General features: G+C 34.9%; 1 protein-coding gene across 1 annotated transcript; it reads right to left on the reverse strand.

Annotated features, from left to right (window-relative positions):
• Positions 1-6,444: 6,444 nt before the first annotated feature.
• Positions 6,445-7,560, reverse strand: LOC145158569 (non-specific lipid transfer protein GPI-anchored 26-like). Its single transcript, XM_079077452.1, has 2 exons — positions 7,112-7,560; positions 6,445-6,832 (listed from the first exon to the last, which is right to left on the reverse strand). Exons 1-2 carry the CDS (start codon positions 7,449-7,451, stop codon positions 6,618-6,620), a joined length of 555 nt encoding a protein of 184 aa, XP_078933578.1. The 5' UTR covers positions 7,452-7,560; the 3' UTR covers positions 6,445-6,617.
• Between the last annotated feature and the right edge of the window lie 8,074 nt (positions 7,561-15,634).

Raw genomic sequence — 15,634 nt, forward strand, 5'->3', positions numbered from 1 at the left:
TCAATGGTTTATACACACATGAATCCGTTGTGAAGGCAATTTTAGTGGCTTCAACATTTTCTTGGTCTCGTAGAAGCTATTAGGAAGCTTCTCGCCAATTGGTAGAATGTCTTTAACTATCAAAAGTAGTCTATCAAATGACATGTCTGAAATATTAGATTGTGATTTCCAGTCCAATAATCTAGTGGTGGCAGAGAGTGTGGAAGATTTTGTACACCCGTCCCATAAAAGCTCACTCGCTTGTTTCAAAATTTTATAAAAATTTTGGGCTTCAAGATTTGGGTGTTGTGGTGTTTGTTGATAATAAGAAGCTTCGGGTTGGTGCATGCTTTCGATAACCATCTCCTCGTATCTACGATAATCATCAAAACCACTATTGATGTGTTGAGTCGTTTCAGGATTTGAACTTTGACCCATGTGTTGAAGTGGTATTGGGTTCGAACATTGACCAACCTCTTGTAATGAATACATTTCGCCATGTAAATACCATAGTGAATAACTATTCATGAATCCTCGGCTAATAAGATGGTTAAATACCAATTCTCGAGAGAGGTAATAAATATTTTTGCAATTCGCACATGGACATCTAATTTCTAAAACTTCCACCCCATCCCTAATAATACGTTGGATGTTTGTTGCTTTCGAGTAAGCAAAATCCAAAAAAAAATTGACATAATGTGGCCATTGGGTATTAAACAAACGATTACTATCAAGTCTCTTCGTGTACATCCGTTCTCTATTAGACAACATTTCAATCTACAACTACTAATATACAATTGTTAGAACTCCAAACTAAACATGATAGAAATATAACATGCCATTTAATCTAACATATAATCTAAAATAGAAACAATCAACAGTTTTAGTCTTATAAGCCATGTACAATTCATAATCTGTCACATGCAACAACACAACAACAAAAGTTCATAATCTGTCACATTTTTAGAATCTGTCCCAATTTTCCATTATACAATTCATATATTAATGAAATATTCAAATCATTAATTCCACTGTTTCATAATAAGATATATGTTTTGACTTTGAAAGTAAAACCTCATACAACCAAATCTTGACACCAGATACTGTTACCCACCATATAAACAAACCAAAAAGAATTCTAATAATTTACTAAAGAATAAAAATTACTAGATTATGAAACATTAAAAAAAACATAACTGAGGAAATTGTGAACGAGGCGACATGTGAATGGAAAACTGTAGAGTAGTGGGAAATTAGAGGAACGACCAAGTTATTTTAAGGGATTAAAATAGAAGCATTGAAATTAGTGGGAAATTTCTAATCATGGAACTTACGTGTTTATTTGACAGCTTTTGAAGTTATTTTAGGGGATTAAAATAGATGCATTGAAGTTATTTTAGGGTTTTACCTGGACAAGAAATCGAGCAAAGAGGGGTTCCACCAAAGGGAGAGATACGCCGGGAGATGCGCCGGAGCTACGCCGGAAAAAACGCCACCGAACGGAGGGAAAAATTCGGTAAAATGGGGAAGAAGGAGGAGGAGGCGTTCACTGTGTTGGAGAGGGTTCGTTCACAGATCGAATGTTTTTTTTTAATTAGTGTTTCAGTCTTTGAGCAAAAAGGCGTATATCTGATTTTCATTAAAAACGAACCGACGGAATACCGACGGAACCGTCGTTACCGACGGATCTACGACGAAATAGCGACGGAATATAAACAAATTCAAGTTTGGGGCAAGAATCGAACTAGGGTCACTCGTGGAAACAACCAACACAGATACCATACGGCCGGGCATGCCACATCCAAAAATAATCCTCCGCTCCTCATTTTATACACTACGACTTTGCTTTATTATTATTATTATTATTATTATTATTATAATGAATACTAATAATTGTTTATCATTATTATAATTACTATTATGATATTTTATTATTATATTTTTTATTTTTTTTATATTCATATATTATTATTATTATTATTATTATTATTTATACATACATACATACACATACACAATTACACAAACATTCACATATACCCATAGACACATACATTCATAGAGGTTGGTCAATGTGTATAACCATGTGCACCTATAGATCCGTTACTCCTTTCACACAGTTACTTCTTTCACATACATTCACACATACACACATATGTACATATGCATACGTATGTACATATACCCATAGACACATACATTCATAGAGGTTGGTCAATGTGTTTATGTATGGATGTATGTATGTATGTATCTATGAATGTATGTGTATGTATGTATATATGTGTATATGAATCTATGTGTGTGTGTGGATGTGTGTCTAAGAATGTATGTGTGAATGTATGTTTTTATGGGTATATATGAATGTATGTGTAAATGTGTATGTGTAGGTGTATGCATGTATATGTACATATATGAATATGAATGTAATTTTAAAGTGTGAAAGGAGTAACGGATAAAAATGAGTACGCCATTATAAACATCTAGCTATCATGTATAACTCAATGATAGTATAGATAATCATGTATAATAAAGGTGCGAAAAAAACGAAGCGAAAAAAACGACGTCCGGTGCCCGAAATCTCGAAAAAAAAAGTCCGTAGGTAATCCGTCGGAAATTACCGACGTAATAGCGACGAATATCCTCTTCCGTAGGTGATTACCTACGTAATACCTACGGAACAGGCCATCCGTCGGTAATTTCCGACGGATTACCTACGAATATTTTTTATTTTTGATATTTGGGGCACCGGACGTCGTTTTTTTTCGCTTCGTTTTTTCGCTTCGTTTTTTTCGCACTTCTATTATACATAATTATCAATACTATTACCAAGTTATACCTAATATATATGTGTATAACCATGTGCACTTATAGATTCGTTACTCCTTTCACACAGTTACTTCTCTCACATACATTCACACATACACAAATATGTACATATGCATACATACACATACACAATTACAAAAACATTCACATATACCCATAGACACATACATTCATAGAGTTTGGTCAATGTGTTTATGCATGGATGTATGTATGTATGTATGTATGTATGTATGTATGTATGTATGTATGTATGTGTATGTATGTATATATGTGTATATGAATCTATGTGTGTGTGTGTGAATGTGCGTCTAAGAATGTATGTGTGAATGTATGTTTTTATAGGTATATATGAATGTATGTGTAAATGTGTATGTGTAGGTGTATGTATGTATATGTACATATGTGAATGTGAACGTAATTTTAAAGTGTGAAAGGAGTAACGGATAAAAATGAGTACGCCACTATAAACATCTAGGTATCATGTATAACTCAGTGATAGTATAGATAATCATGTATAATAGAGGTGCGAAAAAAACGAAGCAAAAAAAAAGAAGTCTGGTGCCCGAAATCTCGAAAAAAAAAAGTCTGTAGGTAATCCTTCGGAAATTACCGACGGAATAGCGACGGATATCCTCTTCCGTAGGTAATCCGTAGGTAATTACCTACGGAATACCTACGGAACAGGCCATCCGTCGCTATTCCGTCGGTAATTTCCGAAGGATTACCTTCGAATATTTTTTATTTTTGACATTTGGGGCACCGGACGTCATTTTTTTCGCTTCTTTTTTTTCGCACTTCTATTATACATAATTATCAATACTATTACCAAGTTATACCTAATATATATGTGTATCACCATGTGCACCTATAGATCCGTTACTCCTTTCACACAGTTACTTCTTTCACATACATTCACACATACACACATATGTACATATGCATAAGTACACATACACAATTACAAAAACATTCACATATACCCATAGACACATACATTCATAGAGTTTGGTCAATGTGTTTATGTATGTATGTATGTATGTATCTATGAATGTTTGTGTATGTATGTATATATATATATATGAATCTATGTGTGTGTGTGTGAATGTGCGTCTAAGAATGTGTGTGTGAATGTATGTTTTTATAGGTATATATGAATGTATGTGTAAATGTGTATGTGTAGGTGTATGTATGTATATGTACATATGTGAATGTGAATGTAATTTTAAAGTGTGAAAGGAGTAACGGATAAAAATGAATACGCCACTATAAACATCTAGGTATCATGTATAACTCGGTGATAGTATAGATAATCATGTATAATAGAGGTGCGAAAAAAACGAAGCGAAAAAAACGAAGTCCGGTGCCCGAAATCTCGAAAAAAAAAGTCCGTAGGTAATCCGTCGGAAAGTACCGACAGAATAGTGACGAATATCCTCTTCCGTAGGTAATCCGTAGGTAATTACCTACGGAACAGGCCATCCGTCGCTATTCCGTCGGTAATTTCCGAAGGATTACCTTCGAATATTTTTTATTTTTGACATTTCGGGCACCGAACGTCGTTTTTTTCGCTTTTTTTTCGCACTTCTATTATACATAATTATCAATACCATTACGAAGTTATACCTAATATATATGTGTGTATAACAATGTGCACCTATAGATCCGTTACTCCTTTCACACAGTTATTTCTTTCACATACATTCACACATACACACATATGTACATATGCATACATACACATACACAATTACAAAAACATTCACATATACCCATGGACACATACATTCATACAGGTTGGTCAATGTGTTTATGTATGGATATATGTATGTATGTATGTATGTATGTATCTATGAATGTATGTGTATGTATGTATATATGTGTATATGAATCTATATGTGTGTGAATGTGCGTCTAAGATTGTATGTGTGAATGTATGTTTTTATGGGTATATATGAATGTATGTGTAAATGTGTATGTGTAGGGGTATGTATGTATATGTACATATGTGAATGTGAATGTAATTTTAAAGTGTGAAAGAAGTAACGGATAAAAATGAGTACGCCAAAAAAACTCGGTGGCGTACTCATTTTTATCCGTTACTCTTTTCACACTTTAAAAGTACATTCACATTCACATATGTACATATACATACATACACCTACACATACACATTTACACATACATTCACACATACATTCATAGACATACATTCATACATACATCCACACATACATTCATAGACACACATTCACACATACATTCATAGAGACACATTCACACATACACATACATTCATATACACACATATACATACATACGCATACATTCATACATAATAATAATAATAATAATAATAATAATGGAAATAATAATAATAATAATAATAATAATAATAATAATAATAATAATTGAAATAATAATAATAATAATAATAATAATAGTAGTAAAAAATTAATAAATGACGGATTTGTGACGGAAAGTATACAAATTAGTCTTTTTGTCAGTGCCGTAGCTATTCCGTCGGCATTTACCGACGGATGTGACATCCGTCGGTATTCTGTAGCTGTTCCGTTACAATATCGTGAGTAATTTAGGGCAACGTTTTCCATTGGAATTCCGTAGGTAATTTCCGACTAAATTTTTCCGTAGGTATTTTCATTTTTTCTAGTCGTGTAATTTAACCAAATCAAACCTAATTTCCCAACCTTAATTCTATTACATATTTAAATTATTAATTTCACTAGTTGTGACACATATATATTACATGGGCTAAATTTTTTTTTAAAAAAAAAAGATAAATATAAATGTCAAAATATTTAAAAACTTTGAATTTATAAGAAAATAAGAAAAATAATGAATTATTATAATGAAAATGTTTTTTTTATCTTTTAAATTTAAACAAATAATGTAAATAAATAAAAGAGCTAATGAATTTTTGAAATTAAAAGGTAAGTTAATTAATGAAATTGATATACATTTATTACTGCATTTATTGCAATTATTACATTAAAATATTATATGAAATTTAATATAAAATTAAAACTTATAAAAGGACATATGGAAAAATAATAATTTAAAATGATATTTGACAAATTGAATGAGAGTGTGACAAGTGGTAAAAAACCTTCATTAATATAAGAACGAAGCCACTAGCTAGGTCAAACTGCAAAGAAATTAAATAGTTTGCATGGTGGAAAAAAGTTGAAACAATCATGTTTATTGACAACAAAGAAACTGGTTCTTCAAATGGCAATTAACATGTTTATCGGGAAGAATATCTATGGCAGGTCACGATTTGGCTCAAGGAGCAAACATTGCTAAAGTAACAAAGAATGACTCTTCCATTTACGGGAAGAGGCCTGCAACTGATGGTGATATCGTGTATATGCATAATTGAAAAATCGAGAGACATTTATGGTGTCGGTGTCAATGGATAGCCATTTTCTTCCTCTCCCGAGAAGCGTTCCATGTTAACTCAAGATTCTAGGTTCCTAGAGCTAGAAGTATATGGTCCACCAAGATGGTTCTTCAGGACTAGCATGTTTGTGCAATTTATTGGTTTCACACTCAAAGCATGGCTTCAAAATGCAGTGAGGAAACCAATAAGTGTATCATCAAGTTGTCAAATCTCAAGGAGACTGTTCAGAATCAGAAAAATCATATTTATCGGAAACAATACAAAACCGACCAAAAAGAATCCTTACATGGCATGTCACACGAATCACATGCCAAATTTTACACATAAGAATCACAGGGAAATAAGCAAAATCGTAAATCAAAACATATTCTTTCCGGATATGGTAGTTAATAATTTAGAACACCATAGCATATGCGGCAACAAGTAGTGTAAATATAATAGGAAATGTTGCGAATTTTGTTGAAGATGCATCTGATGAACCATTATCTGTTGATGGCACAGTGTTTGTTTCGCTGCCTTTACCCGAAGGGTTTCCCGAAGGTGTTGTTTCTGAAGGTGTGGTTCCTGAAGAAGGTGTGGTTTCTGAAGGGGAGTTGCTTGGAGATGCAGCTGTCCAGTGAAAAATGATAAGTAGATAAATTTGACATTTCTAATTTGTGAACTTATATATGAAAAAAATTATAAATCATAGTCGATTTTTCTTCACTGGGAGGTAGATTCTTTTTGCATCATCTCCCATTGAATTGTATCAATGATATAATGTATCGGTCATTAGATAAAGCATTTGTATCAGAATAACGTATTACCGAAACTTTAGGTTTTATAGTATATAATATTCTAAAAGTAACATGAATAAGAAGCTTTCTAAGTAAAAATTCAGTTCCTTACCATTGCATCGACTGGTTGGTGGTGTCTGGACATTGCATGCACTAGGTAATGCAAGAGCCTGAGTTTGGTTTATGCTAAGACCCAAAGATGAGCCACCACCATTAAGGACTTGACACAAGCACTGTGGCTGTGACTGGACTACACTCGCGAGTTGGCTGCAACATCCTGATGATGGGGTTGATGTGTTGCCAGAAATGTAGTTGAGGCATGGGGACAAGCTAATTAGCACACTTGTGCACCCTGACGATTGTGCTGTTGCACCTCCGTAGAGGGTGGCCACTGTGATCACTAGGATCATTGTTGTCGATGCAATTGTGTTGGTACTTTGATATTGTGCCATTTTGGGTTTAATTTTCTGGGATTTTGGTGTAGTTTTAAATTGGAATGGGATTTGGATGCGGAATAAAAGATAGGCGCTTGAAGTTCTTGTTGGGAGTTTGGAGATCTTATGAATCAATATATAGGGGAAATTGGTATGGTCCGAGTCTACTCATGGCAGGTGTTGTGCATGGGTGACCTACTTTTCCTACTTTATAACATTAACCACCTAGATATGTAATGTTAATATTCAAAGTAAAGGGGATTTTGAAGACTGAGAGATAAGAGACCAAATCCAAAACAAAATGATACAGAATTATATTTGTAATTTACTATAGATTATTTATGATATGAATAAGAGTTGGGTTTTTTATGATTATTATTATAAGGTAGGACGACAAGAGTTTTGATTAGTTTTCTAGGTGAGCTGCTCAAAGCATCCGATTGGTTTTTGGTAAATAACAACCTAACTATATAAACAAATACCACTTCTTGATTTCTTTATTGCTTAGATACACACGCAATTGAGGAAAAAAGAAGCTAATATTCTAAGAAAGACTTTATAACTTTTAAATATGTTATTAAATTAAGAAGTTGTTAAATGAAAATCAAACAAAAATAACCTCAGTCTTTTTGGTTTATACTTATTTTAAAATTAAAACATTAAATCTAAACTTTAACTGTAAAGATACAAAGCTTTAAGAGGATTGTTAATGTCAACCAGCCGAAGAGCGTGATGACAAAGAAGGCTGTGGGTTTTGTCTAGACCATTCAAAGAAGTGAAATGACTCACATCGGCATTTGCACGTAACATACCAATGTATACGTAACTAACACTTTTTTAAAAGTGGACTGTACCGCGGCATCAATATTTAAGTGTTTGTTTTCTTAAGAGATATAAGTTTTGGTATCCGCAAACCACATTTGCAGCAAAAAATTTTTTTTAGTTTTTTAACTATACAGATTAAAATAAACAATATTATAAATGAAATTGTTATAATTACATCTTTATTCTTTTACGTATCAACCACCAATAAATTATATATAACCCATCATAATTAGTCCACTAATCAAAACAAACACTACAGAAATCATGTCATTGCCGACGACACGTTTAGCGGCAACAAAGACTTTTAGCGGTGACTCAAGCTTGAGTCGCCGCTAAAAGTTTTTAGGGTCGCCGGTAATGCTTTGGGGACCGAATCCGCGTGAACCCTTTCGAGTAAACCCCAACCATCCGTTCGAGTATCTAATCCAATGGATGCGACCTCCTTTTCGTACAAACGCAATAACGGCGACAAAAAGTCGCTGCTAAAGATAGAAAAAAAGATGCGGCATAAGTTCCCTCCATAGTTGTCCCTGCTATTTGTTATTGTTGTCGATATTGGTTTCGAGTCGCCGCTAAAGGTCGATGAAACTATACCCTTTTTCCGTCTCAGTTTTCTGTTGTTGCCTCCTTCTTTGATCTTACTTTCCTCGAGCTCGACGACACCGACGATCAACGAACGACCGTTTCTTTCTTCCTTTGCCTTCAACCACCAGCCGACCACCTCAATCACGAGTTACCACCGGATTTCGGCGACGATTTGGCTGTTACCAGCGACATTTGGAGCTTCATCAACCTTCATCATTTATCTATCTCTTTCTCTTATAACCTCCATTTCCAACTTATATTCGAGATTAACAGTAGAAAAATGTTGATTTTCAGTTTTTTCCCGACTGTTGTTGTCACTGTAGCACAACAAAGTTACGTATAATGGTTTAATGGTCCCTCATGACTATTTTTTTGCATTTTAAGGGCATATACTTGTGTTTTACCGATTGGAAAAGTCATCTTACCCATTTTAGCAGGTTAACCAGCCTCGTTACTTGCCAAGTAAGCATGTGAGTTAACCCGTTGAGTCAATACTAAGTTGACCTGATGACACATGCAAAGAGTAATTACCGTCTTTAATTTCCACCAACACCTTAACAACCTTACACTCTCGATTCGATTGAGTCCCAGACACACATCTTTAATTAAAAGGGGACACACCCATGTGGGGTTTGAAGTAAAACAACCCTCAAACTTGTTTACCATATTCGGGAAAACAATCATCTGGAAGAACCCTTAAAAAGCAACAATGTCGGCTCCACCATCTTTACCCGACTCTTTAAATTCTGGTGAAGACATCAACTACAATGTGCTCCACTCAATCTTCTGTGATTGTTGTCAGAAGATTTTAGAAAACCAATCTGAAATGCAACAGTCGCAGGAGTAGCTCGGACATGACTATATCGTGTGCAGGATCGACCACATCAGCCTCCAGCACAAGCTTGATGACCATTATCAGAAGTTTAAAGTCGTTGGTGTTGCCATGGGTGACATGATGATGGGGATGCTCTTGTTGTTGGTAGTTATGCTCCATTTCATTCTTAAGCTTGGGTGATGGATGGATTTGAAACAATGGTGGTTCGTGGTTAAGAAGCTTATTAGTATGTAGATTTTCTGTTTTTTATTTTTATATTTGGTTTTTTGGCGAAATATGTAAAAGACCTCTCTAAATGACAGACATTTTGTAAGTGAAATCCAATGATTAATGAAAGATCTGTCTAAATGATAAGCATTTTGTAAGCTTGGGTGATGTTCTTTGTTCATTGCTTATGATCGTATTTACTTGTTAATTTTCATAAAAAAAATTTGTAGAAAGTGCAATGGTAATAGGAAGAAGGAAAAAGTGGGTGTTCTTAGTGACCCCACGTGCCTTGCACAGTGGGGGTAATATAGTGTTTTACACGTACTACCAATTACTTAAAAGTTTCTTATATACCAACTTGTTTCATTCTAGCACATTGTTTTCTTCTTCAAATTATCTCCACCGTGACGCTAAATAATGAAGAACATGGAATGTGGATGTGGATCATAGGCTATAATAAGAACATCACGTACTACCAATAACCCAGGAAGGCCCTTTTATGCATGTCCCAAAAACGTAATTTACCATTTGTTCAATTTATGATGTTAAACATAGTTTTTTTTAACATGTATTAAGTCAAGCAAATAGTTGGAATCAGGATGCTCGTTCAGGTTTTATAGCTTAGGTTGATGAAATGCAGTGCAACAATGAAGGTGTGATCATAACTGGGTTGTTTAGGTCGAACAAAATGCTTCAATATAAGGTCTTTAAGTTGAAGGTTTACCTAATATGTAGTTAGGTATTTTTTGTGTTTAATCATGTACAAATTGTAATAAAGGTCATTTGGGTTTTTTTAAGAATAACTTGTAATGTACTTTATTTTGGTTTGTATGTTTAACTTGTAATGTACTTTTTTTTATTTTGTATGAACAACTTGTATGAAGTAATTATGAATAAGAAAATTATTGGACCACATGTTATTTAACTTGTAATGTACTTTGTTTTGTTTTATATGTTGATCCTGATTTTACAAGGACCGCATGTTCCCTTGTAACCTAACCAAGTTAACATTGATTCTTGGAACTATTGACCCAATGTTCCCTTGGGTAACATGCACCATGCACGATCTAGAAAAGAAGTACATATCTTTCATAAACAAACCAAATTTCTCAAACAACATAAGTAGTACAAACAAATAAACAAAGTCAATACAAATCCAAACTTAACAACCTACTACAACCCAATTCCAAACATAACAACTAAGTGGAACCAAACACAACCAATTTAAAACATAACAACTTAAACAAAATCAGATCCTTATCATTAAGCTCCAATGGGTTTGCACTGGTATCTCCTTTCCGACCTTTGCCCTTCACCCTCTTAGAAAGTTTCATCTTGATGATTCTCTCCGATTTCTTTCTTTCTTTTACACTTACCCACTTTTTTGTGTCCATTTTTCATTCATGCACTGTTTTTGATCCACTGCTTCCTGCACCAACACCTTGTGCTCCCTGACCATTTTCATTGACACCTCCTGCTCCTTTACCATTTTGATTGACACATGTTTTCTCTTTTTTACATTTAGTTTTGGCCTCCTACCAACTTGAGCTTTTTGCACTTGAAGTCTTTCAGCTTGAGGACATGTGACATTGTTATGCCGCACTTTTTTACACAAACTACATGATATTTTATTCCGTGCCTTAGTCACAGTGTGCCTTGGGAGCTTTTCTGATGCATCTCTTCTTCTGTTAAGCTTTGGTCTACTTGGCATTCTTCTCTTCATTGGTGGAAGAGTTGGTATGAAGTCAGTAGGTGGGCACATATTTCTACCATTCATCCCCTAAATTAGATACTTATAAGTGTTCTTGTAGACTGCTCCATAGAACATTGTATCCACATAACCACCAACATCTCTATTAAGAAAGGATATAGTTGCAACTGAATGCACACATCCATACCCACTATGTTGCCACACTCTATAAGTACAAGTCTTCTTGTCCAAGTCAATAACATAGGACTCATCAATGTTTCTTGTTTCAAATTGGTTTAGACCACTTAGTAAAATCTACCAATACCTATTGAAGACATAACATAAGTAACTACATACAGTTATGAGTGTAAAGATTAGAAAGTACCTTTGAGCTCTTTTTAATTGATTCAGTAGGAGTGTAATTGTTGGGCAAGGCTTGTAATCAAGCCGTGAACTACCTTTCATCTTTAAATTGTATATTCTCTCCATAACATACAATCTAATCTCCTCTAACATGGTCGTGATTGGCTTTTTCCTTGCATCCATGATGACACTGTTGAAGCTCTCAAATAATCCATTCTCCACTGCATCACACATCCTTCCCTCTTCAAAAAATGCTCTAGTCCAAGATTTCGGGTTTATTTCCATAAGATAAGCAAAGGCTGCATGGTTAAGCACTTCAATCTCCTTCATTGCAACATTGAATAAAGGCTCAGTGGATGCCTTGCTTGCCTTCCAAAACATGGTTTCATAGTGCACACCACTGAATCTTTTCCAAAAGTTGGCAAAAATATGCCTTGCACACTACCTATGTTCAACAGTATGCAGTACTTCCTTGACAGCCTCTAACAGCCCCTGTAGAACAATGGTAACATGTTAGATAAAATGAAACCACCAACTACAATATTAAAAATTAGGAAGTACACAACTTACCTTATGCTGATCCGACACTAATGGTATACCAAAACCATTACCCAGTTGAAGTTCATCTCAAAGGTTTTCCAAAAACCATTTACAATTCTTTTTGTTCTCTACACAGACAACTACCCATGCAATTGGGAATATGTGATTATTGGCATCTCTTCCTACAACACATATTAGCTCTCCATGACATAAACCCTTTAAGAAACATCCATCTAAATTTATAACCCTTCTACAGCTCCATCTCCACCCTTGCTTTAGCCCATCAAAACACAAGTAAAACTTGCTAAAATAATTCTTACCATCTGGCATAGAATTGACATCCATTTTGACTATTGATCTTGGATTTGATCTTCTAATCTCTTCACCATATGACCACAACTTTGCATAGTGCTCCACTAGTGTTCCTTCAATTAGTTTAAATGCATACTTCTTTGCTCTTCTACACTGTCTCATACTCACATCTATACCAAATTTATCTTTAACCTCATCCCCAAGTAGCCTGAAACTAACCTTTTATTTCTTTAAGAATTGTGTTGTGTAATGAGTAACAATCCATGAATAGTTCACAATTGAACCTAACTTGAAGTCTCTTGCATAGTTATGCTCATTTATGAGACTCTTAATCTGTAAAGACTTTTCCTCACTCATCCAAGAAGCCCACATCGTAAACTTGCACTGCCCAGAACAACATTTCACTAATAGTCTCCTACTATCATTTTTTTGTAACATAATTGATAACCATTTGCTACAGCATAGTTACATATCATATGTTTTAGTTGTTTAGGACTCACAAATCTCATACCTAATATAGGTTACTGCTTTTTCCAATGAAAATTTTCATTGTAAATAGCCTGGTCAGTAGATATTACATCATCCTCTTATGGTGGATCATATGTGTCTTCACGAGGTGGACTGTGGGGGGGGGGTGACTTGCTCCTTTGGGCACAACTTACTCAGAAACTCATCATCTTTTGTCTTGTTCATAGGAATGCACTCATCAGGTTCAGTGTGCACTTCCATGTGAATGTCATCATCTTGCTCACCTTGCATATCATCCATACCACCATGTAAATCCTACATGTCGATTCCATCATCCATATCCATACGACTGTGTACTTCTTCATGATCTTCATTTGCACCATATAATTGGTCTCAAGAACAACAAACTTATGCTTGCTCTTCAAGAATCCATTGATGTACATTAACACCAAGATGGTCCATATATACATCAATCACACAATCAGAAGCATACCCTACTTCGATTAGATCCATGTAATCCATGTCGGTCGCGATTATCCTTAATCCATCAGGAAAATCAATATCGGGCATGCAAAAGTACACATTCACACATCTCTCAATGACGAATCTTTCAAGGAACTCCACAAATTCGTTCTTGTCCATTCCAGAAAAATCAACATCATCAAACCTTTGCTCTGCTCCATCTGAGTAACTAATAGAGGGGTACCTGGTAAAATTTCCAGCAAAATGTAGATCAATCTTCAGGAAAACGGCCATAGCAATGACAAAGTTCGCCGATTTGAGCGACGAACACTTGAAGAAAAGGATAGGACCGAAGAACAGTTGAACAACGAATTTCGATGAGTAAGTTACAGACGAAAGTGTTCGAAAGAGACAGTTGAGGGGTTTAAAACGTACAGTATCTCTCATTAACTCCTATATACACGTGTCAATGACATTGACTAAATTAATCGAATTAGATATTACGTGGAATTCGAAAATTGCTACGTGGGATGGGAGTCACCGGGTGACCTTTCATTTTTCCAAAACTTCCCTTTTAAAACCAGAAATTAGAAGTATATGCCCTTAAAATGCAAAAAATAGTCATGAGGGACCATTTAAACCATTATACGTAACTTTGTTGGACTACAGTGACAATGACCCATATTTTTTTATGTACCAACCACCAATAAATTTTATATAACCAATCATAATTAGTCCACTAATCGAAACAAACACTATAAGAAATCATGTCATTGCCGGCGACACCTTTAGCGGCAACAAAGACTTTTAGCGGTGACTCAAGCTTGAGTCGCCGCTAAAAGTCCTTGTCGCCGCTAAAGGGTCGCCAGTAATGCTTTGTGGACCTAATCCGCGTGAACCCTTTCGAGTAAACCCCAACCATCTGTTCAAGTATCTAATCCAATGGATGCGACATGCTTTTCATACAAACGCAATAACGACGACAAAAAGTCGCTGCTAAAGGTCGAAAAAAGAAGCGACATAAGCTCCCTCCATAGTTGTCGCTGCTATTGGTTATTATTTGTCGATATTGGTTTCGAGTCGCCGCTAAAGGTCGATGAACTTATACCCTTTTTCCGTCTCAGTTTTCTTTACTGTTGTTGCCTCCTTCTTTGATCTTACTTTCCTCGAGCTCGATGACACCGACGATCAATGAACGGCCGTTTCTTTCTTCCTTCACCTTCAACCACCGGCCGACCACCTCAATCACGGGTTACCACCTGATTCCGACGATGATTTGGCTATTACCGGCGACATTTGGAGCTTCACCGACCTTCATCATTTATCTATCTCTTTCTCTTATAGCCTCCATTTCAAACTTATATTCGAGATTAGCTGTAGAAAAATGTTGATTTTAGTTTTTCCCCGACTGTTGTTGTTCACTGGCCGACTGTTACTGTCATCGACGAAGATTATTGATTTCCGACCACCAATTTTGATTTTTAACCACCACAGGTTCATTTCTCTGTTAATTTTGCGATTATTTGCAAAATTTGTGCATTTGTGTCTATTATATGGAATTAGGCATATGTGTATATATTTAGTATATATCTATGTGTATTTTCATGGTATATGTATGTGAATGTATGTATAATGTGAATTTGTATGTATGAAAATATGAATGTGGAATATTGTATGTGTATCTAGTGTATTTATATGTGTGTATATGTGTATTTGTATGCTATGTATGAAATATGAATTGTATGTATGTATGAAATGTGGATTGTATGTAATGTGTATATTGCAATTCCATAGTGGAAAAAGGAAAAATAAAGTAGGATGTTATTATTGATAATGGTATTTTAAGTATGTGTATTTGTATGGAATGTGGATTGTATGTTGTATAATGTGTATTTGTATGTATGAAAACATTAA

The sequence above is a fragment of the Lactuca virosa genome, chromosome 1, assembly GCF_052849685.1.
Source record: "Lactuca virosa cultivar CGN04683 chromosome 1, Lactuca_virosa_CGN04683_v6, whole genome shotgun sequence".
Lineage (NCBI taxonomy): Eukaryota > Viridiplantae > Streptophyta > Magnoliopsida > Asterales > Asteraceae > Lactuca > Lactuca virosa.